General features: G+C 43.0%; 1 protein-coding gene across 2 annotated transcripts; it reads right to left on the bottom strand.

Annotated features, from left to right (window-relative positions):
• Positions 1 to 423: 423 nt before the first annotated feature.
• Positions 424 to 26,429, bottom strand: TEKT1 (tektin 1). 2 transcript variants are annotated; one of them, XM_073667634.1, is made up of 8 exons: positions 26,187 to 26,429; positions 21,669 to 21,883; positions 19,557 to 19,722; positions 17,961 to 18,089; positions 14,364 to 14,507; positions 9,795 to 10,017; positions 7,726 to 7,922; positions 424 to 686 (listed from the first exon to the last, which is right to left on the bottom strand). In XM_073667634.1, exons 2-8 carry the CDS (start codon positions 21,856 to 21,858, stop codon positions 527 to 529), a joined length of 1,209 nt encoding a protein of 402 aa, XP_073523735.1. In that variant the 5' UTR covers positions 21,859 to 21,883; positions 26,187 to 26,429; the 3' UTR covers positions 424 to 526. The 2 variants fall into 2 exon arrangements, with proteins under 2 accessions (XP_073523735.1, XP_073523734.1); XM_073667633.1 differs by having other exon boundaries at positions 26,263 to 26,428.
• Between the last annotated feature and the right edge of the window lie 1,207 nt (positions 26,430 to 27,636).

Consider the following 27,636-nt stretch of genomic DNA (forward strand, 5'->3'; position numbering starts at 1 on the left):
CAAACCTATTTGGTAGTTTTAACCCTTTGAACTATTAAAGTAAAATATTAACAGAAATCCCTTTTAAGGATATAACTTTTTTTTTTCTTAATTTTTTTCGCCCTAGAATACTGAGAGCCATAATTTTGCAGGTTTGTCATTGCTGAGGGCAATGATTGACTGCAGTGGTCATATGAATGAAGTGATTTCATTGCTGCAGGACTGATCGAGCAGTGGATGGGTTTTAATGTTTATGTTATCAATGCATTTTAGTTCCCATTTTTATAAATAAAAAAAAAATAAAAAAACAGACAATCCCTTTAAAAAGTTTACACCATCTTCATTGCTATTCTTCTCTGATCAGGCGATTATAGAATGAAGGAATCGTATACAGGTCTGAATGGAGTATTGTGTGGGTGAATAAATAATGTATATGACACAAAGTATTTTTCATTTTTATATGTTTTTTTTTTTCCCATAGAGAACTTGGAAGAACGCCGGAGCGGTGAGAAGTCACACATTTCAATGTACTATTTCCTGCAGGAATTTAGAAGTTGTTAATTGAGATGGCTTCTCTCATCTGCATACAGATCACTTCATCGATGTACAGAGTGTTTTCCTTCACTTGGATCTCCTCCTCTAGAGACAGCTGCTTACGGATCAAGCCTTTCAGCTCGGCTTCTGCCTGATTCAGAGCCTCTCGTAGTCTGAAAAACAAAAGAAAATCATAATGAGTCTAAGGCCTCGCTCACACTGGCGTGTAACTCGGTCAAGTGCAATCCGATTTTTTCACTAATGTTATTCATTGAGGCAGGGCAGATCTACGTTTTGTTTTTTTCTCAGCTATATTTGGCATGAGAAAAAAAAAAAAAAAATCGCAGCATGCTGCGATTTCACTCCGAAATCTAATGGGTGTGAGAAAAAAAAAACGGATATCATACGGACCCCCAGTATGGTATCCGATATTTACAGATACATTTTTCTGTAGCACAGGAAACTGTAAATGGTGCTTTAAAAGATTTATAGCTGCTGAGGAAAAAAATGGATTATATACAGATGATAAGAGAGGAAACAAATCATCCCACTCTCCTGGATGAGAATGGGACCCATTATTTATACACCAGGGTCAGCCAGCCCTAATACAGAGAGAGGGGTCCTCTATTAGAGGGAACCTGTCACTTTCACTACTAAACTAGTGGTATGGTTGGAATGGTCCTAGTGCAACAATAAAAATGTTTCTTGTTTTATAGGAATCCGATGTGCCAGTGCAGAGAAATGAAGCTTTAAGGCAGAGCTGTCCCAGGTGAAAAGTGGACAGTTTTTGCTAGGTCTGTATTCCCGCTGCTGTCCTGAGTATACCGTTTTGTTTTTTTTTATAATCCGCCATTTTGTTCCAGAGATTTGGGTCTTTTACACTTGCTGCTAATTTTTATGGTCTTACAAAAGAGGCGTGGCTCACAATTATCTGGGGGCGTGTCTTGATGCTGTGCTGCATAATTATCCTGTGAGCCACGCCCCCTTTGTAACGACCATAAAAATCTATCTCTGTCTGGAATCATATGACAGATTTAAACAAAAAATAAAATAAAAATAACTGAATACTCAGGAGCAGCGGGAATAAAATAAGAGCAAAAACTGACCACTTTTCACCTGGTGACAGGTCCTCTTTAAAGCCACATGCAAATTAACCTGGAAGTGCATTAAGGGCGTGTCCCTTTTTTTGTGGCAAAGAAGATGCAACTAAATGCACCATTGTTTTTTCTCTATTAAATGTGTTAGGAGGCGCCGACACAGCTGTAGTTCACTATGTGTCACTTACTGGGCTGCTTGCTGTACTTTTGATAAAAATCACTGTTTTATCAGCAGGAGCTTATCACTAGAGGACTAGTAAACCTCCTGCTAGGTAGTCCTCGATATTCATGTTTATTATTATTTATTTAACGACCTTCAGCTTAATCTTGATGGATGAATGCTCTGTAGGAAGATCGATCTTGTGCCAGCTTAGATAGGTCCACCAGGGTCTTCTCTGCCGTTATCTTGACAGTACGATTGATGTGTGCTTCTGTCAGTATTGTGTATTTAATGTCCGTTTTGGGTATTTGTCTGTATTGTGTAGTTGTTGTGTGTATTTTGCATTTATGTGCATCAGTGATGTTGACAGCTATGCCATCGGCAATGCATTTTGCCATCTGGGTCACCCCAGGCGGATAGGTTTTAACTGAGGTGTCAGAATAAGCATACTGCTCAGCACCAGCAGGACGTTGCGATGGGGCGGTGTGTATTGACAACATACAACACTGATTCAGTGAGGCTCCTTCATGGGTGCCACATTACTGCGCGGAAGAAAGGCCTGGCAATCTACTTCCATATTATGCAAAGAAAACGATATTGATGAGCTCTGTAGAACCCCATCCCCACCACTGATTGGCAGCTTTCTGCCTATGCACAGTGTACACACAAACCTGCCAATCTGTGGTGTGGGCGGGTTATTCATACCTCAGTATTGAGAGAAATGGTAGATCTGCAGCAGATAAAACTATGATTTTATCAAAACTACAGTGACACATTGCTGGAATCAGAGTCTCTGTCTCTACATCATGCTATTCTCAGATGGAGTACCAAAAACCTGGTGACAGATTCCCTGTAAGAACAGAGGGATTTTTAATCATTTTGTTTACTGCTCACTATCAAGGTTACCAGTCACCCCTGCAATCTAGTAGCTGTGGTGTTTCATGGGCTAGGAGAACAGCACTTACAAGCTCTTTTCTAAAGAGCTGCTCTGAAACTGGCAGGATCTCTGCAGTGCACGGTCAGCTCCTGATCCCGGGCAGATTTAGTGCCACTGCGTTCTTACAAGGCTGCCTCATATAGTAGCATCGGGAGCGCACCGTTTGTAACGATGCCACTGGTCTTAATTGTCAATCAATTAGGAGTGCATCACCTCTGACAAAAAGGAAGCCAGGACAACCCCTTTAAGGCACCAGAAGTTGTTGACAGAACCAGACGCTTTTGTCAGGGTCAGCTGACCGTCTGATGTGTTTGGGGGCGTCCCAACTCTTCCCCGAAATCATCAGTTTGAATTCATATGATACTTTTGTTCTCCCGCTAGATAGGACGCTGCCAGAGCAGTCTGTTACTGGCTTACTCCACTCTCCTCATAAAGAACATTTGTACTCTCAGCTGAAAGGAATGTACATGTACAGAGGGGAAAATAAGTCTTTGATGCACTGCTGACTTTGCAAGTTTTCCCACCTACAAAGAATGGAGAGGTCTGTAATTTTTATCGTAGGTACACTGCAACTGTGAGAGACAAAATCTAAAAAAAAATCGAGAAAATCACATTATATGATTTTTACATAATTAATTTGCATTTTATTGCATGAAATAAGTATTTGATACAATAGAAAAACGGAACTTAATATTTGGTACAGAAACCTTTGTTTGCAATTACAGAGGGTAAATGTTTCCTGTAGTTCTTGACCAGGTTTGCACGCACTGCAGCAGGGATTTTGGCCCACTCCTCCATACAGATCTCCTCCAGATCTTTCATGTTTTGGGGCTGTCGCTGGGCAACATTGAGTTTCAGCTCCCTCCAAAGATTTTCTATTGGGTTCAGGTCTGGGGACTGGCCAGGCCACTCCAGGACCTTGAAATGTTTCTTACAGAGCCACTCCTTAGTTGCCCTGGCTGTGTGTTTCGGGTCATTATCATGCTGGAAGACCCAGCCATGACCCATCTTCAATGCTCTTACTGAGGGAAGAAGCTTGTTGGCCAAAATCTCGAGATACATGAACCAATCCATCCTCCCTTCAATACAGTGCAGTCATCCTGTCCCCTTTTGCAGAAAAGCACCCCAAAGTATGATGTTTCCCCCACCATGCTTCATGGTTGGGATGATGTTTTTAGGGTTGTACTCATCCTTCTTCTTCCTCCAAACACGGCGAGTGGAATTGATACCAAAAAGTTATATTTTGGTCTCATCTGACCACATGACCTTCTCCCATGCCTCCTCTGGATCATCCAGATGGTCATTGTTGAACTTCAAATGGGCCTGGACATGTGCTGGCGTGAGCAGGGGGCCTTTACGTGCCCTGCAAGATGTTAATCTATGACGGCGTAGTGTATTACTAAAAGTAATGTTGAGACTGTGGTCCCAGCTCTCTTCAGGTCATTGACCAGGTTCTCTCATGTAGTTCTGGGCTGATTCCAGACCTTTCTCAGAATCACACTTACCCCAGAAGACGAGATCTTGCATGGAGCCCCAGAACAAGGAACATGGACAGTCATCTTATGTTTCTTCCATTTTCTAATAACTATTCAACATGCACAACAAGCTGCTAGCCTATTGTCCTGTAGCATATCCCAGCCTTGTGCAGGTCTACAATTTTGTCCCTGGTGTCTTTAGACAGCTCTTTGGTCTTGGCCATAGTGGAGCGGTTGGAGTGTGATTGATTGAGTGTGTGGACAGGTGTCTTTTATACAGAAAATGAGTTCAAACAAGTGCAATTAATACAGGTAATCAGAGCAGAGTAGAAGGGCTTCTTAGAGAAAAACTAACAGGTCTATGAGAGGCAGTATTCTTGCTGGTTGGTATGTGGTCAAATACTTATTTCATGCAATAAAAAGCATTTTAATTATTTAAAAATCATACAATGTAATTTTCTGGTTTTTCTTTTTAGATTCTGTCTCACAGTTGAAGTGTACCTATGATAAAAATTACAGACCTCTCCATTCTTTGTAGGTGGGAAACCTTCCAAAATCAGCAGTGTATCAAATAAGTATTTTCCCCACTGTGTATGGGGAAGTTAGGAGAGAGCAGTAAGGTAAGTGAATATTAGTAGATGTGGTGCTGCTGTCAGACATCTAGGCCCAGGCCATAAAGAGGCTCATACTCACCTGTCAGCTCTCGCTTGCTAATAATCATCTCATGCGAGAAGCATGAAGACATTATTAATGTGTAAAATGTGGAAACGTCAAGACCCACGATGGGAAGTAGAAGACCAAGGGATCTTATTTGCCTGAATAGGGCCCATATACTAGTGGCTATAATCACCTAATATATAGTATCAAAATGAAATAAAAAAAATGTAATAAAATATAAGAAAGGGGGTGACAAACGCGCTGAGTATGACAGAAAGGCAGATAATATCTTCATAAGAATTTATTCAAAGAATAAGGGCTATGCGTTTCAACATTGGACAGATTTCTTTCTCAGGCCAAGCACATCCCTCCAAGGTGAGCGGACTGCCACATGCCCTTTCTTGTCAGCTCTCACCATTTTATTCATTTCTGAACTATGGACACCCTTGAAATCATTCCAGAAAATGAAGTATTTCTCCCAGAAAATTACTTCAATTACACGTTTTGTTATACACGTTTATTTCCTTTTTGTGTATTGGAACAAAACAGAAAAAGAGAAGAAAAGGCAAATTGGACATAATTTCACACAAAACCCCAAAAACGGGCCGCACAAACACCTTTGCAAAATTGTGGATAAACAACTTTGTTTCAAGCATGTGATGCTCGTTCAAACTCACCTGTGGCAAGTAACAGGTGTGGGCAATATGAAAATCACACCTGAAACTAGAAACTAGATAAAAAGGGGAGAAGTTGACGCAATCTTTGCATTGTGTGTCAGTGTGTGCCACACTAAGGCCACGGCCCCACTATCAGTATTTGATTAGTATTCAGTCAACATTTTTTTATCAGGAGTGGGAGCCAAAACCAGGCAAGGAACAATCAGAGAAAAGGTATAATAGAAACAAGTGCACCAATTCTGCATTTATCACCCACTCCTGGTTTTGGCTCCCACTCCTGAGAAAAAATACTGACCAAATACTGATAGTGGGGCCGTGGCCTAAGAGTGGAGAACAGAAAGAGGAGGAGAGAACTGCTTGAGGACTTGAGAACTAAAATTTTTGAAAAATATCAACAATCTCAAGGTTACAAGTCGATCTCCAGAGATGTTCCTTTGTCCACAGTGCGCAACATAATCAAGAAGTTTACAACCGATGGCACTGTAGCTAATCTCCCTGGACGTGGATGGCAGAGAAAAATTGATGAAATGTTGCAACGCAGGATTGTCCTGGTGGTGAATAAGCAGCCCCAATCAAGTTTCAAAGAAATTCAAGCTGTCCTGCTGGCTCAGCGTGCATCAGTGTCAGCACAAATGAAATCTGCAGTGTCTGCAAATTGAGTTTCTGGTTCTGGCTTATATCCTAAGTACTGATGATCGAGCATGCTTGTTGCTCGATATTTACGAGCATGCTCGGGTGAGCACCTATTATCTTCAGCGTGCTCGGGCTTTAAGTTTTCGTCGCTCCGTGAACATAATTTGCGACTGTTTGACAGCTTTAATACATGTGAGGAATGCCTGTTTTTCCAGCATTCCTCACATGACCCAGGAGGACCCCACTGCTGGCAAAGACATAAAAAAGCTAGACTGCAGTTTGCCAAAATGTACGTGAGTAAGCCAAAATCCTTCTGGGAAAGCATCTTGTGGACACATGAGACCAAGATAGAGCCTTTTGGTAAAGCATATCATTTACCAAAAACGAAATAAGGCCTACAAAGAAAAGAACACAATACCTACAGTCATATACGATGGAGGTTCAAAGATGTTTTGGGGTTGTTCTGCTGCCTCTGGCACTGGGTGCCTTGACTGTGTGTAAGGCATCATGAAATCTGGAGATTATCAAAGGATTTTGGGTCGCAATGTAGTGCCCAGTGTCAGAAAGCTGGGTTTGCGTCCTAGGCCTTAAACATACTTCAAGAAGCCCCTACAAATGGATGGAAATAAAGCGCTGGAGAGTTTTGAAATGACCAGCAATGAGTCCAGATCTAAATCTCATTGATCACCTGTGGAGAGATCTTAAAATTTCTGTTGGGAGAAGGCGCCTTCACATATGAGAGACCTGGAGCAGTTTACAAAAGAAGAGTGGTCCAAAATTCCAGTTGAGAGGTGTAAGAAGCTTGTTGATGGGTATAGAAAGCGACTGATTGCAGTTATTTATTCCAAAGGGTGTGAAACCAAATATTAAGTTGAGGATGCCAACAATGTTGACCGACCCATATTTGGGGTTTTGTGTGAAATTATGTCCCAATTTGCTTTTTTTCCTCTGTTTTTTTTGTGTTGTTCCAATACACACAAAGGAAATAAACATGTGTATAAAAAAACATGTGCAATAATTTTCTGGGAGAAATACTTCATTTTCTGGAACAATTTCAAGGGCACCAACACTTTAGACCATGACTGTGGCTTCATCTAATCATCTAAGACACTTTCAATAGACTCTTATTCTTTTCAGCAGCCATAAAGTGCACATAACCTGATGTCTTGTCTATACAGGAAGGAAACGTGCACCTCCAGTATTGCCTGCAGTGGAGGTTTGATAAGTAAAAATACAACATTTTTTAAACATACCAGACACATTATTCATATTCATTATACTAAGAGGGAATGTACAGTATCAAAACAGCATGGCTACTGTCTTCATAAAACAGCGCCACACCTGTCCAGGCTGTTTCTGGTATTTCAGCTGAACACCAATGAAGTAAATAGGGTTTAACTGCAATACTATATACAACCTGTGGACAGATGTGGCGCTGTTTAGGAAAAATCTGTCCTTATATTTCTATAAATGTACAACCCCTTTAAATCTAATAGAACTAAAGTAAAATGCATGACAAACGTATGTGATATTTAGGATAAAGTTACATATGTGATGATCCTTATGTTCCACCCACCTTTCAACATTTGTAGCAATCTCCTGGACTTCACTGACAAGTCGGTATTGTACAGGGTCACGACAGTGCTCCACATTAGGTCTCAGCATTCTGGTTTCAAGACGTGTCTGAGCCACTTTGATAGGTCCTTCTTTATCTGCAATGGCTTTCTTAAGATTTTCTATATTCTTTTCCTGGGAACTGATCTCATCCATTACCTTTTTTTAAAAGAATTAAGGATTTTAAGGATTAAGAATGGATATAAAGGACCTGTCATTGCAGATCATGAAAGCAATCTTTATTACAACCTGGATTCTCAAAAATATAGGCTCATGGAACCATCCATAAATTTTTATTACAGCCTAGATGCTCATGTAGTCAAGCGTGCCAACCGTCCGCGAATTTATGGAGAGTCAACAAAAATTGTTGCTTTTTCTGCCGCTTGGGGCAGCAGAGGTGAAAGTAAGGAGCAGCTCCTATCAGATAGCTGGAAGCAGGAGCTCCGACTCTGACTGTCAAGGGTTATGTCTGCCTCATAGTGACGTCCCAGTGCTAACAGGAGCCAAGCATAGGGGTGGTATTTTGATAACCTATCCAATTCTTGTAATCAATGAACCTTCTCTTTTATCTTTCCTGGGCAGCAACAGGTGAGTGCAAGCACAGTGGCCGCCAGGCAGCCCTGCATCTGACATAGCAACAGATAGTGAGACACTGCTTCTCTTGGCCTGAGAGCAGAGGGGGAACAGCAGCAGGAATCAGGCGTATCTCACTTGTCCTGGCTTCAGCTCTGAGTTTTGCTTTCTTCCCTTATTGGCAGATCCCTTTGTGCTAGTCCATGACAAGTTACTTTGGTGTCTGGAATAGCACCATTAATGTCACCCTCCTTAAGCACTTTAATGCCGGCTCAGGCAGCTGTCCATGGCCTGAGTGTTTAGAAAGCATAGTTCTCAGCTACTACGTATTTGTCAGGAGTTTAGCTTCTTACACTTGTCTTGGGTCCAGCTGTGAGTCTTATTATCTCCTCTGCACTCCTGACTTCCATTCTACTACCTTGATTTTTTTCCAAGCTCCGTTCAACATATCTAGGCGTTGTACACACCTACCATTCTGCAATCAAGATTCTAGATTCCCAACTTCTCATACCCGCTCTCATTTTGTCCACATCTTAAGGCGCTCATATGCATTAAACTAAAGTCAGCCAAACATGCCAATAAAGATGGGTTCGGTTGACAGTCTAATATGTATAGGGGTCCCAGATGATTAGTGGCGGAAATAAGGAGACAAAATGTCCCATTTTGGACTGCCGTTCCTTTTTTCTCTAGAGATAAACTGCAGCCAGAAGTGTCTACAGCAGCGCTCTCATAGACGACTTAGGAGTGCTTGGCAGAGCGAGTGCTCCCATGTATGGGAGAGTCAGGAGAGACGGCCAGTGGCCATCTAAAGTGTATGGGGGCCGGGGCATTAGTCTTTGCTACCAAGACCAGTTGTCAAATACATTTCTGTTTTTGAAGTGTTTACCACATGTCTGCAAGTAAGCTACCATTTCTGCTATTTATGTGTCTACTGCATTTCTGCAAACAAGTTACTAGTTTGCCAATACATAACTGCTATCCTGCAGTTAACCCTAGCCCTGCTGCAAGTTACCGATTGCATAAACAATAAAAAAGTATGTAATAAAAATTGCATACTTCTGCTACCCTGCAATTAACCCTATCCCTGCAAGTTCCTGTTTGTATATACATCTCTGCTATTAACTATATCTCTTTTGCAAGTATAGGACTGCATGTACTGTACTTCTTTACTGTTCCTGAGTGTGACTTCCCTCCAGCAACATCTAGTGCTTTTAACTTCGCTTGTTCGTCAGCTGTCTTGCATACCCTTTAGTCCTGGCCCTCACTGAACTGTCCTTTTCTGCTGCATCATCACTTCCGGTCTGTGCTGCAATCCACCTCACCAGGTGAGCCCATAACACCAGGGAGTGTAGGGGATGTAACTCTGACATCAGTATGATCTATCATGATGCAAGTGGTGGTACATACTGTATGTACTGTATGATACACAGTACTACTTCTTTTGTCCTGTATTCTTACCTTAGTCAGGTGAACTTCCAATTTGTTTTTTGCGTCCTTTGTCTCCGCTACACGTCTCTTCAAGGCAAAATTGACGGTATCACACTGCTTGCGCATATCGCAAGCTGTTTCAGATAAGATGCTGTCAATCAAAGCCCGCAGTGCTACAGCATTGTTCCTCTGCTTTTCTGCTTTTTCGATGTTAATATTGCTGAAATCTTCCCATTCTTTAGGTGTTACTGAGCTAGCAATAATAAGAACAAGACAATATTGTCATGAACATAGTCTAGATGTATTTTTCTTACAAAATGCTTAGTGATGGACCTGAGCTTATTTTAACCTAGCATAAGCTGACAGCGGTGAAAGGTCCCTTTAATAAGGACCTGTTACCAGGCCAAAAAAGTTCAGTTTGACTCCACCTGCTCAACTAAGTATTCTGAATATTTGTTGTTTGTTTTTTTAAATCTGACCTACAATCCTAGGGATGCGTGTTTTTATTTAGTACTAATTTTTATAATCTTTCCCAAGTTCGTGGGGGCATGCTGATTTTATGTTTTAGTGTTTTTGTTTTTTGCTCTCCTTCTTTCAAGAGCCATAACTTTTTTTTTAGATTTTCACCCACATAGCCCTATGAGGACTTGTTTTAAGGCTGAGTTCACACGATGCGTTTTTCATGCGTTTCCGCGGCGTTTTTGCAGTTGCGTAAACGCCGCAGAAACGCATGAAAAACGCATGGTAGAAGGGCAGCAATGTTCCCCAATGGAAATCCGCATGTGCTGTGCCCATGATGCGGATTTTTCTGCAGCGTAAACGCTGCGGTCAAAAATCCGCAGCATGTCAATTAATTTTGCGGAAACGCTGCTCTTTTGCCGCCATTGACTTGCATTAGACCGCATGGAATCCGCATCACTGTATATGTTGATGCGCTTTTCATGCGGTCTAATGTGCGCATGGTACCCGGGTGTGGATGAGAGGACTCTCATCCAGACCCAGGTACCATTAAAAAAAAAAGAATAAAATAAAAAATATATATATTCTCACCTTCTGACGGCCCGCGCTGCGTCCTGCTGGCTTCCCGGGCACTTCGCGGTTGAATGAAGGACCTTCGCTGACGTCAGAGTCATGTGACGGGTCACATGACGCTGACGTCGGAAGGTCCTAAAGTCTTCACTGCCGGCAGCCGGGACCGATGAAGCAGGACACCGGGGGCCATCAGAGGGTAAAGTATATATTTATTTTTTGACATTCACACACTATATAAATCCATGCCGGTTGCATGGATTTATATAATGTAAAGTTGACAAGCACTTTCCAAGTGATGCTAAAATCGCTTGGGAAGCGCTTGTCAACCCGCATGCGGAAATGAAAGTGAAGACCGCTTCATTTCCGCATGTCCCTGGCAGGAAACCGCATGTACAATCCGCATGCGTTTTTTCCTGCCAGAGAGATGCAGAAACGCTCAGGAAAAAATCCTGAGCATTTCTGCATCGTGTGCACATAACCTTAGTGGGGCGAATTTTAGTTTAGAATGACATCATTCATTTTACCATACAATGTAATGGAAAAAGAAAATAATTCCAAGGTCAGGTGAAATTTCAAAAATTGGTATTTGTTTTTATTACATTCACTGTGCAGTAAAAATGACTTGGAAATATGATTTTCCAGGTCAATTTGATTATGGCGATACCAAACATCATTTTATTCTTAAGTACTTAAGTAATGGAAAATTATTCTGAATTTCGATGGAGCTGTATGAGGGCGTGTTTTTTGCATGGTGAGCTGACAGTTTTATTGATACCATTTTTTGGGAAGATACAACATTCTGATTGCTTTTTATTGCATTCTGTTTGCGGAGTGGCTGCGACCAAAAAAAACCCAAAAAACACAATTCGGTAGTTTTCATTTTAATTCTCTTTAGTTTTTAGCAATTGGCTTAATTAATTTAATATTTTCACAGAAAAGACTTTTATGGATGCAGCGATATCAAATATGTTAAAAAAAAATAAGATCTTTATTTTTAATTGCGGGAAAAGTGGAATTATTTGAATTTTTTATTTTTTCAATATTTTTGTAAACATTTTTTACTGTATTTTTTAGTTTCCTTGTGGAACTTAAACCTTTGATTGCCTATTTCAGTATTGCTATATAGCACATATCATGGTCTCCTTTGAACGCATCCACAAGCTGGTGTTCATAGGAGCACCGTCATGACAGGCACGGGAATCTTCAGCAGGTCCCCGACTGTCATGGCAATACATCAGCACCCCGTTATCATGTTTGGTTGGCTGATGTGCGATCAGAACAGTGATTCAAAGCGGCATTTAATAGCTTAACACTGCCATCATCTGCCAGGTATGGTGCAGGCTCAGCTCCTGAGCCCGCTTTAGTTTTCTGCTCCTGACGAAGCCATACATGTTCGTTGCTCATTGTTAAGGGGCTAAAGCGACTGACCCACCAATAAATATTACATCCACTGTATATTACATCCAATTAGGAGTTATGACATTTACTTACATAGTGTGGGGTCACTTTTTTCAGGTCCATCTAATGAGCTGAGAGCTGCTGGTCACACATCCTCTGCACAGTGATGCTCTGCACAGTGAGGCTCTGCACAGTGAGGCTCTGCACAGTGATGATCTGTGAAATGCAGAACAGCCAATAGAAATAGCAATTATAGTAGAAAAGTATTTTTTTGGGCTACTCTACAGTAAGCGGAGGGTCACTGTGCAGAGGACCAGCTGTGGGAAGCGTTACTCAGAATGTGGCCGCCAGCACTGAACTTATTAGATGGACCTGCATATTGTTATACACTATAAAGGAAAACTCTCACTTTTTATAATGCTATTTACCTTCAAATTTAAGAAGTAATCAGCAGTTATATAGAGTTTTAATCATGTTTGAAAGTGTAATAGGAACAGCAGCCTCAGGTGCTGAGCTTACACCATACCCAGAAGATGCCAACTGTGCTGCACAGCAAGCATCTGCCTGTAACAGCAGCGACCAGAGCTAGCTTTGACTAACAATTGCTGTCAATCACTGACAGCATCATTTATATGGCACCCTTGCGGGGTGCCGATGGGCTGAAGACCCCCATGGTTGTTGTCTTAGTCCTGCCTTATGGGAAGAAGGTCATTTTGAGTAGCAGTATTGCAGTATATAGAACAAGCGATTGAATGATCGCATGTTCAAGTATCCCAAAAAAAAGTAAAAAAATAAAAAATAATGGTATAATCCCACCCCTATTTCAGTTTATAAATTAAAAGAGCAAAAATGAACCTATTTGGTATCACCATGTCCATGAAAGTATGTTCTATCAAAATATAATATTAATTAAACTGTTCAGTAGACACTGTAAAGAGAAAAAAAAATCGAAATGCCGGAATTAAAGTTTTTCTGTCACCATAACCATCGAAGAAAAGAAATGCAATGAAAGACCCAAATGGTATGAATAAAAAATATCAACTCACCATACAAAAAACAAGCCATCTCACAGCTTCATTGAAGAAGAAAATAAAAAAGTTACGGATCTCAGACACTGGCAAAACTAGTTAATCTTTTTAATATAAAATTAAAAAAAAAAAATTTTCACCACTTAACAAATAGTGGATAACAGGATAGTGGAATTGCATTTTTTTCCACCATTTCACTGTACGTTATTCATTTTTGTCACACAATAAACAATCCGTCATATGGCTATTGTCACAGAAAAAATAAAATAAGTTATGGCTCTTGGAAGAAGGGGAGGAAAAAAAGAGGGCGAAGATAAAAATTGGCTATTGGGGGGGCGTTAAATGTTGTCATACACGTGATTGGACTATGAAAGGCCAAACCTGCTGATTTCAGCTAGACTGGCCAACCACCTACTGTATCTTAATTTTGACCTATGATGGGAAAAAAGTCGGCATTTAGAATTTCAATGTCTGATCCTTTGTTCCCATCCTCCAGAAGGGTCAAAAAATTACCCAGGAGACTGAATATGTAAAAAACAACAAATGTAGTCATACTCCCCTACTGGCACCCACTGGGATACACCGTGGGCCGCTCGGTGATCTGTACAGAGAGAGGAAACGGTGAAGTCATCGTTACATCGGTCGCAGGACTATGATTGGCTGCAGCATGGAGGTGATCTTGAACAGCACAACACCATAAGACAATGAGGCACTGTTCAATTCACGGGGACGATGTAGCCAATCACAAACCATAGCGGCCCGGTAGCTGGTGGAGCGGTGACATCACCATTTCCAGTCTCTGCATAGAAAAAAAGAGCAACTCGCACTGGATCCAGGTGGGTGTCGCTAGGTGAATATGACCGTATTTGGTTTTTTTTTACATATCCAGTCCCCTGAACAAAGTTTTATTTTTGCCTGGACAACCCTTTTAAATATACTGGCTGTCCAAGCCTATTTTCCATACGCTCTATTAGGACAAGCAGACGTCAGAGATGAGATCTCCTCTGTTGTTAGTGGTGGAGAACTGCGCCTGCTACATTACTGATTGCCGGTCACACAGGCAGCTTTGCCTATACAATAGGAGATTCCTGTCCTGCTATAGGTGGCTATATGTTACCAAGCGTACACCTGCATATCTTACTTTCCCTGAACTGTTACTGCACTGGAAACATATCTGATGTCCGGAGTGTTGTTTGTTAATGTGCCGCAGTGATTGTCCAATTTCAAGGCTTCAAACTTGTCTTTTAGATCTTTCTCCAGCGAATATTTAGCTGAACGACTCAACCTGGAAACATTAGAAATTCCATACGTCATCAATGTTCAATTATCATTCATAAAGAACTGAAGATTAGGAAAATTGCATAGTGCATAATGGTAATAGCTACAGGCATGCATTCAGAAAACAATTGTTATGTCGGCTGTTTGCATAGAAAACAATCAAATCGCAGAAGAAGAAAAGAGATTTAACTGGTCACAATGGGTAATTGTCCTGACTTATCTACATGGGTTATCACACATGAAGCCCACTGTGTTATCTTTCCCATATCTATATTCTGCTTTGATCATAGCTCCTCGCAGCCTAACAAGGTTGTCCCATGAAGATAAACTAATTATATTAAGAAGCTGCCCCAGAGATCACCTGCTCAGCATGCACAAGGAGAAAAAAATGTTATTGATGCAACCCATTTAATGATAACAGCTTGGAGGACTGAAAGAGGACCTTTAACCAGTCTGAGCATGTTAAACCAATCGCCTGATGGAATAGTGGCTGCAGAACTGAGTAAAACATATTTTTTTAGTTCTCATCTCTCTGGCAGAGATATTAGCTTGTAAAGCTTAGATTTTAACTTTTTGCTAAGACCAAGTGGCCGTTAGCAGAGATTCGTCTCTGGAGGTCTGTACTTTTTTCCCCTGCATGACGTTGACTGATTATAAGCAGGAGGAATAGTAGACCTGGGTTTCTCTGTATGAGACATGTAATGACACACAGCCCTGCTCTCCTCACTGATTTCACTGCTGGCATCTACAGTGTAGAGTAGAGTAGAGCTATGTGTCATTACAAACACCTCTGCAGCTCTCCTTGCGCAGCACTTTCAGCTGTGCTCTACTCCCCCTCCTTCCACACTGACAGTGCTGAGGGAGGAGAGCTGCGGAGTGTATTCATAAGGACACACAGCTCTGCTCTACTCCCACTTGGAATCCCCTATAGGCACTGGCAGTAAGATCAGTGAGGAAAGCAGGGTTGTGTTTCATTACATGTCTCACACAGAGAAAGCTAGGTTTGACATTCTCTGGAGGTGTGGTTTTTTTCCTCTCGCCCCCAGAGACAAATCTTTGTTAACACCTCCTTCGTCTTAGTGAAAATTAAAATCTAAACTTTACAAGCTAATGTCTCTGCAACGGAGATGAGAAATGAAAAAAATAAAACCTAAGTTTAATTCTTGGCTAGATAAGCTGCCACCATAGTCTGGCAGTGGCTCTCTCATAAACAACACAGGAGGACATGGCAGAGTGAGTGCTCCTGTGTATCGAGGAGAGAACTGTTGGTCCTATGCATTCGGTGAGTGCATTAAACGAATAAAATTGAACAGATGCATTTTGAGTCTTGATATAAATGTGTCCAGTGATGATCCTTCAAATAGCTGGGACCTAAGCTCAGCCGAGCGCTCCTGTGTTCTCTTTGAGAGAGCCACCGCCGACATGTCTGACAGCGGCTTATCTCCAGGAGGACAAAAGGATCGTCAGTCCGATATCTGACAAACTGAATCCTTAACTCCCCCGACAATCATTTGTCCAGGGTCCTCATACACATTAGACTACTGGTCGGAGCCATTGATATCAGCCGATATCTAATGTGTTAAGGGGGGCTTTAAAAAGGCTTTAGTGCAAAATGACAGATAAGTGGAAACCAAACATAGGTCACAGTTAGATGCCTAGCTCAGCTCACAGACCAAAGCAGAGATCATTTGGTGATTTTCTGTTTTAATGGTGTATTTCATCACAGGCACTGGATGTCTGTCTGTGGTCCAAGGCTTTGCAGACGCCCCTTAAGGCTGCTTGCCCACTATGCGTTTTTCAAGCGTTTTTGCTGTGGAATTTCCGCAGCGAAAACTCTTAAAAAACGCTTGGTAATACGTGCCCCATGGTCCCCAATGATAATCCGCATGTGCTGTGCACATGCTGCGGAAATTACCGCTGCGGATTATCATTGCGGAAAAATACGCAGCATGTCCATTAATTTTGCGGACACACAGCGTAATTGCCGCCATTGACTTGCATTGGGCCGCGTTACATCTGCATCACTGTATCTGCACATGCGGATATCACACGGTTCAGTGTGCGGATGGTACCCAGGTTTGGAGAAGAGGAGACTCTCCTCCGGACCCGGGTACCATAGAACCTGTAAAAAAAAAGAATTTAAAATAAAAAATAAAGATTATACTTACCTTCCGATGTCCCCAAGTCTCCTTAGTGATGCGTCCGGTCTCTTGAACGGCTCGCGGTGGTGTGAAGGACCTGCCATGACGTCATTTAGTCATGGGACAGGTCACGCGACCGCTGACGTCGGCGGTTGCGTGACCTGTAACATGACTCAATGACGTCACCGCAGGTCCTTAAACAACACCGCGACCCATACAATAGACCGGACGGAGCGGAGATAATACCGGGGTCCATCGGAAGGTAAGTATAATCTTTATTTTTTATTTTTCACCATTCTTATTCTTTTTTTTTAAACTATTTCTTGGTCACAGTATATAAATCTATGCCGGTTGCATGGATTTATATAGTGTGACCAAGTTGTCAAGCACTTTTCCAAGTGATGCTAAAATCGCTTGGAAAAGAGCTTGATAACCCACATGCAGAAATGCATGCAAAAACGCTTGACAAACGCTTCTACCTGGCGGGAAAAACGCATGTAAAATCCGCATGTGTTTTTCCTGCCAGGGAGAAGCGGAAAAAATATGCAGCATTTCTGCATCGTGGGCACTTAGCTTAAGACTGGTGCAGCGGATGCTGAGAGATTGGCATCTGCGTCTCTCTTCATTCATTTATATGGATGTGAATAGAAAGCTGCACACATGTGACTGCCTTTTCTGCCAAAGGAGCAGCACCAGCAAGAAAAAGGGGGTCAGGGGAACCCCCACATCCATCATAAATAAATGTCTGTGATAAAACAACCGATTTACCTTGTGGATTCATTAAAAACAACAACCTACACAGATCAAAAGTGAATAACAAGTCCTTGACAAAGTGGACTGAAGTCTCTAGTGTTTTGCCAGTTAAAAACGAATCACCTTTGTGTAAGGTGATATCACTCACCTGCAAGAAAACAAAAAACCTGACTAGCACCTCCTGGGAGGTGCTGGTCAGGTTTTTTGTTTTCTTGCAATTCCTCACTGGAGGTTGTGACTGCCTTCTTTTCTGACTCTGCACTCCACCCATCAACCCAAGGGTGCTTTTAATTAGTGTTGGGTTCTACCTGCCCATTTAAGATTGTAGACTTATAGCCCAAGAGAGGCATGTTACCCAAGAAGGATAGTTACCCATCAGACGGGAGGTCACCTTGCTGCGGTTGATGGGCACACATGAATTGGCCAATTTATGAGCTAAGAATCTTCATTTTTTGTAAGTACATCTTATTTAGCAACAATGTAGCTTAGAATGTATGCTTTTAGTGTTTGCATAGATCTTGGCCCTTACAGAATGCTGCTGTGTTCTTATTTTGGATATCACTCACCTGATCTGCTCAGTGATCTGCTCCAGTGTCCTCTGCAGTAGAGCCACCACTCCCTGGATGACTTCCACTTCCTTGATAAGCTCCCGTTCCACTTCATCATGAACCAGATCTATGCCAACTCTTTTCTCTCTAAAATGGTGACCAGTATGTTAGACAGATGCATTGGCAGGACGACCAAAGCAGAATGATTGTAGGACAGAATAAATGTATTGTTAGATTATGTCGCCTTGTCAATTTACAAGAGCACTACACTTTAAATTGATCATCTGATGTGACAAGATGATACATTCAAAATTACACTGTCCTTGGTCCATAAACTGGAGCGCTGACCAAATTCCAGAAAAGATGAACTCCAGCACACATTGAGGCTACGACTACTCAGCAACTTTTGGCCGCGACACTTGCCGTGTGACCAAGGTCCGCTAGGTGCGAATGCACTGTGACCTCGAGGATTCAGGGATTGTGACAGGCAAGTCGCAAGAAGTCCAACCATATTGGTTCTTTTGTGACTGGCCTGTCACAGTACCCTCAGGGTCACAATGTGGGTACTACAGATCCACCCACTATAATTATGATGGAGCTGCAGTGTTCTGGTTGCATCTGAGAACTTTCAGCCAATCAGATACTGATGGCTCATCCTGAGGATAGACCATCAATAGAAAAAGTAGTGGAAAAACCTTTTAAGCATTAAAGGGGTATTCCCATCTCCAAGATGCTATCCCAATATGTAGTGGGTGTAATAATAATATTAGCAAATACCTCCAATTAGAAATGCAGTATAGTATTTTTGATTCGCTATGCCACTTATGTGGCACTCATGTGCAGGCAATACAGAACCTTAGGTGTCCATAGTTACGACCACTTGCAGCTAGCTAACTGTGACTTTATCAGTGGACGTAACCATGGATACCCAAGGTCCTGCAATGCCTGCACATGAGGAAAGAGACATAGCCAATTAAAAAAAGCTGTACAACATATCTTATTGGAGGTATTTGCTAATATTATTATTATTACACCTACTACATATTGGGATAAGATCTTGGAGATGGGAATACCCCTTTAACCTCATTCTTTCTTAGAATTGGTTGTAGTTGCAGCTTATATCTCAATAGGTCAGAGGATAACTTATTAAATGACTTTAAACAAAATTACTGCTTCCAGAAACATGTGCAGCTTGAATCAGAGCTTGGCAGCAGCCAGGTATTTTATCCTCTGAAACGCTGCTGTGTTTCAGAGAAAATATAGTTTGAAGAGCTGACCGGGGACTATAAGGAGAGACCTGACTAGTCCAGTGATGTCCCCAGTCAGCGTCTACCTACCACACTTTAGTTGATTGACAAGTCTCTCCTTGTGTATACATAGCCAGAGACCTGTCAATCAACTGGAGCAGGGTGGGGAATAAGTCGGCTGGGGACGTCACTGGACTAGCTGTGTATCTCCTGTTAAAACTACTGTATGTGTTCTCTAAAACACCCCAGCGCTTCAGAGTAAAATATACCTGACTGTAATCCCACACCCAGGCTCTGATTTCTGCTGTCCATGGTTCGGGCAGCATGAATCTAATGACCGGTTCCTTTTAAACACTCCTACAATTACCTTTCTAATAAACATTGCTGTGCTATGGACAGAGGCTCCATGCAGCTCTCCAGGGCTTTTTCCAGACGGGTCTTATATGCCAGCAACTGTTCTATATCATTCACTGTGTCTTCAAGCTTGTTGTCCAACTCCTTCTTCCAAAACTTGATCTCATCCAGCCTCTGCTCTGTGGAGACACACATACACCAAGCGTGACATAGCATGTTAAAAAGGAGACGGGGATCAGGCCATGTTTAACTAGACATATATACACATAAGAATTTATAATATGTACACGCACAAATACATATTTACACGCTGTGGCACGTGCACACACATATGTATATTATTGTAGGGCTTCACTCTCTATGGTCGGCATTAGGTAGAGTTCACACAGGCACTGCTGTTTTGGTCCAAACACTTGCAGTTTTTATTGCTTTCCACAGGTTGTACAGCACCAAAGCAAACTTATAAACATAAATCCCTAGCCTTGTCCAGGCACTAACTAAACAGAAAAGACCATGGCTACTCATACATGGCTGAACTAGCCCCAGCTTGGTCAAACCAAACAGTTATTATCCATTGCAACCACTGATACTTGCGGCTCTCTGCACACGGCATCCCTAGGAGAGAGGGATTCTGGCTTGTCGCTCTTTTTAGCATCAAGACACATCAAGTCTGGTCAGTTTCACTGAGCTGACTGACTTAGATGAACACCTAGCCTGTTGATATGCAGTGCCAGTCGGGCGCAATAATCAAAGCCTGCACAGCTAGGATTTAACCCTAGCCTACTTGGCATTACTACATACCCCTCCCCCACTGCCCAAAGCCGAGGGCTGGGCACCATCTGCCAACTCACCATGCCTACAGGGGGGGCACCTTACCAAAATTGACTTTGTGAGGGGGCAAGGCTAGTTTTGTATTGCCTCCTCTGAGACTACCTCCAGGTTGGCATCAGGAATTCTACAGGGTTTTACATTGACCCGAGCTGGAGCCATGTTTGATGACATAAGTGTGACCTAGTAACTCCAAGAGCCTCTATTTTTGGGTACCAATTTCTGGCCGTGTTGTCTATGAGAAAGTGACAAATTTCCTGCCACTTTGACATCCGGAACGATAGCTTCTAACTGGGCTAACAAGCTAGGGGTTTCTAGGGGGTCTCTATCCTTCCAGGGTTTTAGCAGGTTGCTAAAATATATGGAAAAGGGCTTCCTTTTCCCCGGTCGGTGTACTTTATAGCTGATTTCTCCCTACTTTTCCACCACCTTATAGGGTCCCTGTCACTGGGTAACAAACTTGTTCTCCCTTGCGGGCACTAACACAAGTACCCAATCCACAAGCTTACATTTTGTCACTCTAGCCAACCGATTGTACCCCCTGCATTTTCCCTCCTGGGCCTTGAGGAGGCGCTCTTTTACCTGTCCCACATATACACAAGTACAAACGCACACTTATTCACTGTTGTGACAAAATGAGCTGCGACACCCTGAAAATGGCCACAAATGCCTTTGTGTAAAAAAGGGACCAGGAAAAGGAGACCAGAGTTAAGGCTACGTTTACACAAAGAGTATTTGGTGAGTTTTTGATGTTGCAGATTTTCTGTAGCATTTCTGCACGTATTAGATAAAGTAGATTACTTATGCTTTTTTCATTGCGTTTTTAGTGCATTTTTTTCAAGCATTTTTATTGTGTTTTTGATGCTTTTTTGCCTCTTTTTGCCATCATGTTTCATATTAAGTTGCTCTGTTATTGATACATCCTGGTATTTGGCTTTTACAAAACTCTATTGATACAGTCATGTGTGGATTACATGCATTTTTAGCGCGTTTCGGCAGCACATGTGCACAGTGAAAACACGCAGTGACAAACACTCGCCAAATCAAATACTCATCATGAGAACTTAACCTAACAAAGTAAGCATCAGAAGGGAATCGGTGATTGTGAACACCATGTCTTCATTTTTTTTTTATCAGTTTGAGCCCTTTTAAAAATAATTTTTATCCCACGAATAACCGTTCTAAGTAGTAAAATCTATTTACAAAGTTACTCAACTTTTTACGCAGTTTCATGTTAATGCAGACCTCAGAGTGGAGATGGATTTTACCATCAGAGAAGCTGACACACAAATCATACCTAGTTTCTTGTTAACATCATTTTGCGTTTTCTGTGTTGTTTTCTCAACCTCATCGACCAGTCTCTGACTTTCGGCCACTAGCCTTTCAGATCTCGACCTCTGTACCTCTGCACTGGCATACTGGGTTTGGTTGGCAAGGCTCCATTCCTTAGGCAGAAACTTTGGTGGAAGTTGGACAAGCCGGGCCATTGTCAGCTGATATATAGATATGAGACTGGAAAGAAAAGATAATGTATAAAGAACACATGTATATGTGACGTGATGGGGAGATAACAGTGCTAGGCTTGTCCTCATCTATTAACAACACACAGACATATTAATGATTAAAGACCATTCACAATAGAGAATGAGACACTGGTATCACACAGTATACACAGGCTGGAGGGTAACTTTACTAATCTAGTAATTGTCACAAAGTGACTAGGGACTGTGGGCACCTACCCAATCCCTAGAACTAGGGGCACCCTCGTCTATCCCTGTCCCCCGCACTCCTGAAGGTGGAGACGCCAGGGTCACATACCTTGCTATGCTCCTATATTACCCGTTAGCTGTTCCCTCCCCCATCCAGGAAGGTGTGTGGCCAAAGTGTTAAACAGGGAAGGTACAGGAAGGTGAAACCACACAACAATCTCCTGAACAACTCTCCAAACACCTACTCCAAACACGAACTTCACCTCCAACTCCTTATGCCAATGGTGAGCATATATAGCAGAGGGGAGGGGCCAACACTGAACAGCTGAAACAATCCAAGTTGGAGAGCTCCAGGAGCTTCAACTGAACTGATTAACTCTTGCACTGCCAGCAAGGAAAAAAAACTTGCACTGTTTAATAGGATGGTGAAGCAGTTTTAATCAGTTCAGGAGTAAGTGAAACCAGACTCTGTGGTCTTCCTGCCCGTCTCTGTCACGGTATCCCGTGACAGTAATTTGGTGTATTTATTATCCTACCAGTGCTTCATTTCTAATCTACCACTATCTCATGGTTTTGTGAGCTTTATATAAGGAAAAATACACAGAAATGAATAGGAAAAAAAACATTCTTTCTTTGCTGTTTTCTTTTACACAATAATCTACAGTCCCCATACACATTAGACAAAAGTCGTCTGAACCTGCCGGGATTGGCCGACCACCTAATGTGTATGGGGACACCTGACTGCTCCTTGTCAGATTACTTCTGGGAATGTAAGGATCTGGTGGGTGAATCCTTTTGTTCGGCAGGGAGATGATTTTTCTAGCGGCTCTCTCATATAGAACACAGTCCCGTTCGACCGGCAGCTATCTAATGTGTCAGCTTTAGTTTTTAAAGGCACCGCTCTAGTGCTGCTTCTTTGGTGGTTATTGCCAGTCTCTAGATATTTTGCTGCAATGATCATGAGCCATACATCCATGTGACCGCTGCAGCCAATGACTGGCATCAGCAGTCTTGTGCTATACATACAGAGACCTCCACTGAGGCCAGTGATTGGATGCAGTGATCATGAGCTTGTAAAAAGAAACTTGTGGTAGCAAAAATTCTGGATAACCCCCTTTAAGCTTGTCTCCCTTCCATAAGGAAGCCAATCTTTTCTCCTCAAGAAATAATATCGATACCCCAAAGCTGGAGCCCCTATGGCCTCTAGAATGGGAGTCCCTTCCATGCCAAGCATGTGGCATGGAGGAAAAACGTGTCTGTTACCAACAAGGTGGTTGATGGGAGAATAGATGCGCTGAGAAATTAATCTTTCCATACTATTTTATTTAGGGGTAAAAGTAGGGGGCTGACCACTAGGGCCCTAGCTCAGGGTAGAGAACTCTTCTTTTTAAACCAACTAAAATTTATTGTCGTGATATAAAAGATCAGATATATTACGGATACAGCAAATTCACAAGTTTTGATGTCCAATAAATCCTTACCAGGAACAAATCTAATATATTTAGTACAAAGTAGAAACCGCATTAAAGGTAATGTAGCACAGATATAGAGAACTGGAATAGGATATCACAAAATATATCTTAGTGGGTTCTGCCCACAAATAGAAAATCAGACCAAATATACTTAGATAAACTATAGTCACTGCTGCTTGTCTATTTTTGTTTAGTGAGATAAGATGATAAAGGGCAGGTTCGAAGACCAGATAGAAGAAAGTGTGGCCCAGGAGCCACCCCTCCCCCCATAAGGGCAGCCTCTCCCATCTCTTTATCTGGGGTAGAGAACTTTATTTTTTGGACAACTTCACAATCAGCCGCTATTCAGGTCACAATGTAACCCATGTTACCCATGTAAACACTTAATAATGCGGACCACCACCAAACACCCCGACCCCTTGAGAAAGCCTGTGAGTGTGAAACGCGCGTCGGGGTGTTCGGTGGTGGTCTGCATTATTAGGTGTTTACATGGGTAAGTCTCCCCTGATACTTTGTCTGTTCCCTTAACTGCATTATTATGCTGAAGGGACATGTTAGCGGCACATTGTTACATGATAGTTTAACAGTGATGTCCCTTCTCGTTCCATCATTACATGGGGGTATTTGTTTGCATGCTAGAAGCTTGTGGCTCTCTTTAAACTACACTGTGGGCCACAATCCTCTACCTTTCTGTAGGCAACAACGATTTGCATGCCATATTTTGTGGTTTGTTAATTTATAGTAAGGGTTATAACCTTTTTTTACATCTCTTTAGGAGACAGATAGGTTCACTTTATTATATTTTGATATGATATTCTAGTCTTACCCTGGGCCATTCCACCTGTCTTTACTTGAATCCTGTTCTTTTTTCATCTTTATGCGGGTGGTTTAATATCGCACAATGCAATGTATTTTATACTATATCAATAAAAGTTTATTGTTTTTATATGGTCTGCTAGTGGTTTTTTTGGATGCTCAGTATCCAAATATAGACTGGTATTGATGGCCTATCCATGAGGACTCGTACACATTAGAGAAAAGTTGGCAGAACTTGCCGATTTGGGCTGGATTGGCCGACTAATCTAAATGGGAGCCACCCAACTGTGCCCGACGGGGGGTCATGAGGTTCAGGTGGTTGGAATTCAATCAACTGATATTTTTCTTCTATGGGCAAAGGATTGCTCTCGCCATAGAGACCACAAGCCCGGCTGAGCGTCCCTGTGTATGGGGGAGTCAGGGGAGAGGATCAGAGCTGATCTGCAGGACCTGGGAGTGGCCACTAATCAAGACACAGAGCTGTGCTGTTCTCACTATACGGATTACATCTGGTAACAGCGGATCGGTGGGGGTGCAGGGAATCATAGGTAGGGGGAGAAGAGTGTCATAGGTGGGGGAGCAGGGCATCATAGGTAGGGGAGCAGGGTGTCACAGGTAGAAAGTGCACGGCGTTGGAGGTAGGGGGTGCATGGCGTCATAGGTAGGGGGTGCAGGGCGTCATAGGCAGGGGGTGCAGGGCGTCATAGGTAAGGGGTGCAGGGCGTCATAGGCAGGGGGTGCATGACGTCATAGGTAGGGGGCGCAGGGTGTCATAGGTAGGGGGTGCATGGTGTCATAGGTAGGGGGTGCAGGGTGTCACAGGTAGAGGGTGCAGGGCGTCATAGGTGGGGGAGCAGGGCGTCATAGGTGGCAGTGTAGGGCATCATAGGTGGGGGAGTAGGGCGTTCCAGGTGGGGGAGCAGGGTGTCGCAGGTGGAGGAACAGGGTGTCGTAGGTGGAGGTGCAGGGCGTCGTAGGTGCGGGTGTAGGGCGTCGTAGGTGGAGGTGCAGGACATCGTAGGTGGGGGTGTAGGGCGTCGTAGGTGGAGGTGCAGGTCGTCAGACCTCCACTGATATACTGATCGCGTTTTCTACCGATAGGTCATCATCAATGTCATTGAAATAGAAAACCTCTTTAAACTGTTTTAAAAAATTGTGGACGCATCAGATTAATGTCGGCTAGAACGGCAGATTTCTAGTGTGTATGGGGGTCTCCCGGCTGTTCCCTGATGTCAGGGGAGAGAAGGATTAAGCAGTTGGATTTGTCCGTGAGATAAGCCGCCAGTAGATGACTCTGGCAGCCGCTCTTGTCCCCTCTCTGTATTGAGAACACATTCTGGCTCTGCGGGGGCAGAGGTTATAGAGGTACAGGGGGTACACTGGGCTGAGCTGGACCCTGAGGCCTCTCTGCACCTTTCTATATGTTCCCATTGCAGGAGTCCTAGCACAGATTTGGGGTCACCTCTCTGTATGTACAATAACAATAGAAACAAGTGACAAGGTTTGATTGGGACGACGTTCACCACATCCGGAGTGTCCCAAAGAGATCGCCATGAGTCACTAGATCTCCTCCAATCAGAAATGCCCCTCTGCTGGTTTAACCCTCCATCTCCACCCTGCTGTCACCATACTGCCACCCCCATCTTCATCCATGTCACTTATCTAGTGACTCCATTGTTCTGCTATGTGGCCTCTGGATTGTGTCCCCCATCAGGAGCAGGGGCCCAATTATAACCGATGCTCCCAGCAATTCTACCTCACCCTGTGCCCCTTATATACACTCACAGACATGAGCTACACAGTGTTCCAAGTTCTTACATATTTCCAGATACTTTTTTCTCAAGAGGTTGTGCAGCAGCAAAACCTTTTCTAGCCCAAACAGCCGGCAGGATACCTGGTGGAGAGATCCCGGGTGGAGAGATCCCTGGTGGAGAGATCCCTGGTGGAGAGATCCCGGGTGCAGGTCTGTAGTGATGAGGATTCCCTGCGCCGATCTCAGCCGCTCATCTCCTGCCTACAACACAAGGCGGTTACCATGGAAGCAGGAAGGACGCGTCTCCAGCACAACACGGACGCGGCCTCCCCTCCCCCGTCTGCAGTGATCATGCACTGCGCACACCCTGATTGCTGTCAGTGACTGGAGTCCGCCTGCCCGGCGTGTTATATGTGGCATTGTCTGTGCGGGGTTATCACGGGATCTGGAGATAGTCATGTAAACAAGCAGCATATGGCGAGGGGCAGAGCACAGCATGGCTGCACCGTGTGAGACCCCCGGGGGACCCGTCACACTCATCACCTAGGGATAGAGGAACATAGGGGGACGAATTAAAAAGTGTGCAACATACTGGGAAATATTCGAGGTCTCTAAATAATGCACACTGGCCATCCGGTGTAACTTCTGGGGTTCCTAGGGTGCAGTGGGAAAAATTTACCTACCCACGCCCCCTTTACAGCCCCTCTGTGCCCCATTTCTTGGCCCATTTTTATGAGTTAGGACATCAGGGTTCTTCATCTCTTCTGGGTTGTCTCACCCCATTTTTTAAAGCCTTAACTTTTTGGGAGAGTTGACAATGGTACATGGCGTCCCCATAGCTGCCAGAAAAGGAGCTCATTTAGACATCATGCACATGGGCGTACAACAGCTGGAGAAATCCATGGGCCCGTACTGTACCTCCAAGTGCCTCAGATTTTATACAAGGGACACAGAGGTTTTCTCTTATGAATTCAGGGCCAACCAGTCCAAAATGATTAAACCTAGCTGTGCCACTAATTACAAGTTTTAGGATAGGTTCATACAAGTTAAAGGGGTTCTGCATTGATGATGTCACTCGCCTGTGGAAGTAAACAGCACGAGACAACCCCTTTAATGTTCACCATGACCCTGAAGGCTCACTTACATGAGCGTATCACACGGCCGAGTTCTAGCTGATGTTTTATTGGATTGCACTCGGACCAATGTTATACTATGGTTATACATCTACGGACTCACACAATGGAGAAGATGGAGAAATTAATTTCTCCATCTTCTCACCTGTGCTGCAATTCTTGCATGCAAAAGAGAATTGGATCACAGTAAGATCACATTCGGCTCAAACACTGATCAGAGTTTGAGCCAAGATTCATTTACATAATTGATCCGATTCTCTCGCACGAGAGAATTATCGCTAGTGTGACCCCGGCTTAAAACTGAGGATCACATCAATGCTATATAGCAAATACATGAAAAAGATGAATATTTCCTGTTCTGTTCTACACCTGTTGCCAGTCT

The sequence above is a fragment of the Phyllobates terribilis genome, unplaced genomic scaffold (assembly GCF_046119375.1).
Source record: "Phyllobates terribilis strain yellow unplaced genomic scaffold, ASM4611937v1 Scaffold_2__4_contigs__length_985480577, whole genome shotgun sequence".
In the NCBI taxonomy this organism is placed as follows: domain Eukaryota; kingdom Metazoa; phylum Chordata; class Amphibia; order Anura; family Dendrobatidae; genus Phyllobates; species Phyllobates terribilis.

Excerpts from the sequence above, each read along its gene's own strand:
- TEKT1 (XM_073667634.1), bottom strand. The coding sequence starts at position 21,858 with ATGGCCCGGCTTGTCCAACTTCCACCAAAGTTTCTGCCTAAGGAATGG. Across the intron at positions 19,723-21,668 it reads TGATGTTAACAAGAAACTAG|AGCAGAGGCTGGATGAGATC; the intron begins GTATGATTTGTG and ends GTGTCTCCACAG. Across the intron at positions 18,090-19,556 it reads CAGCAATGTTTATTAGAAAG|AGAGAAAAGAGTTGGCATAG; the intron begins GTAATTGTAGGA and ends TCACCATTTTAG.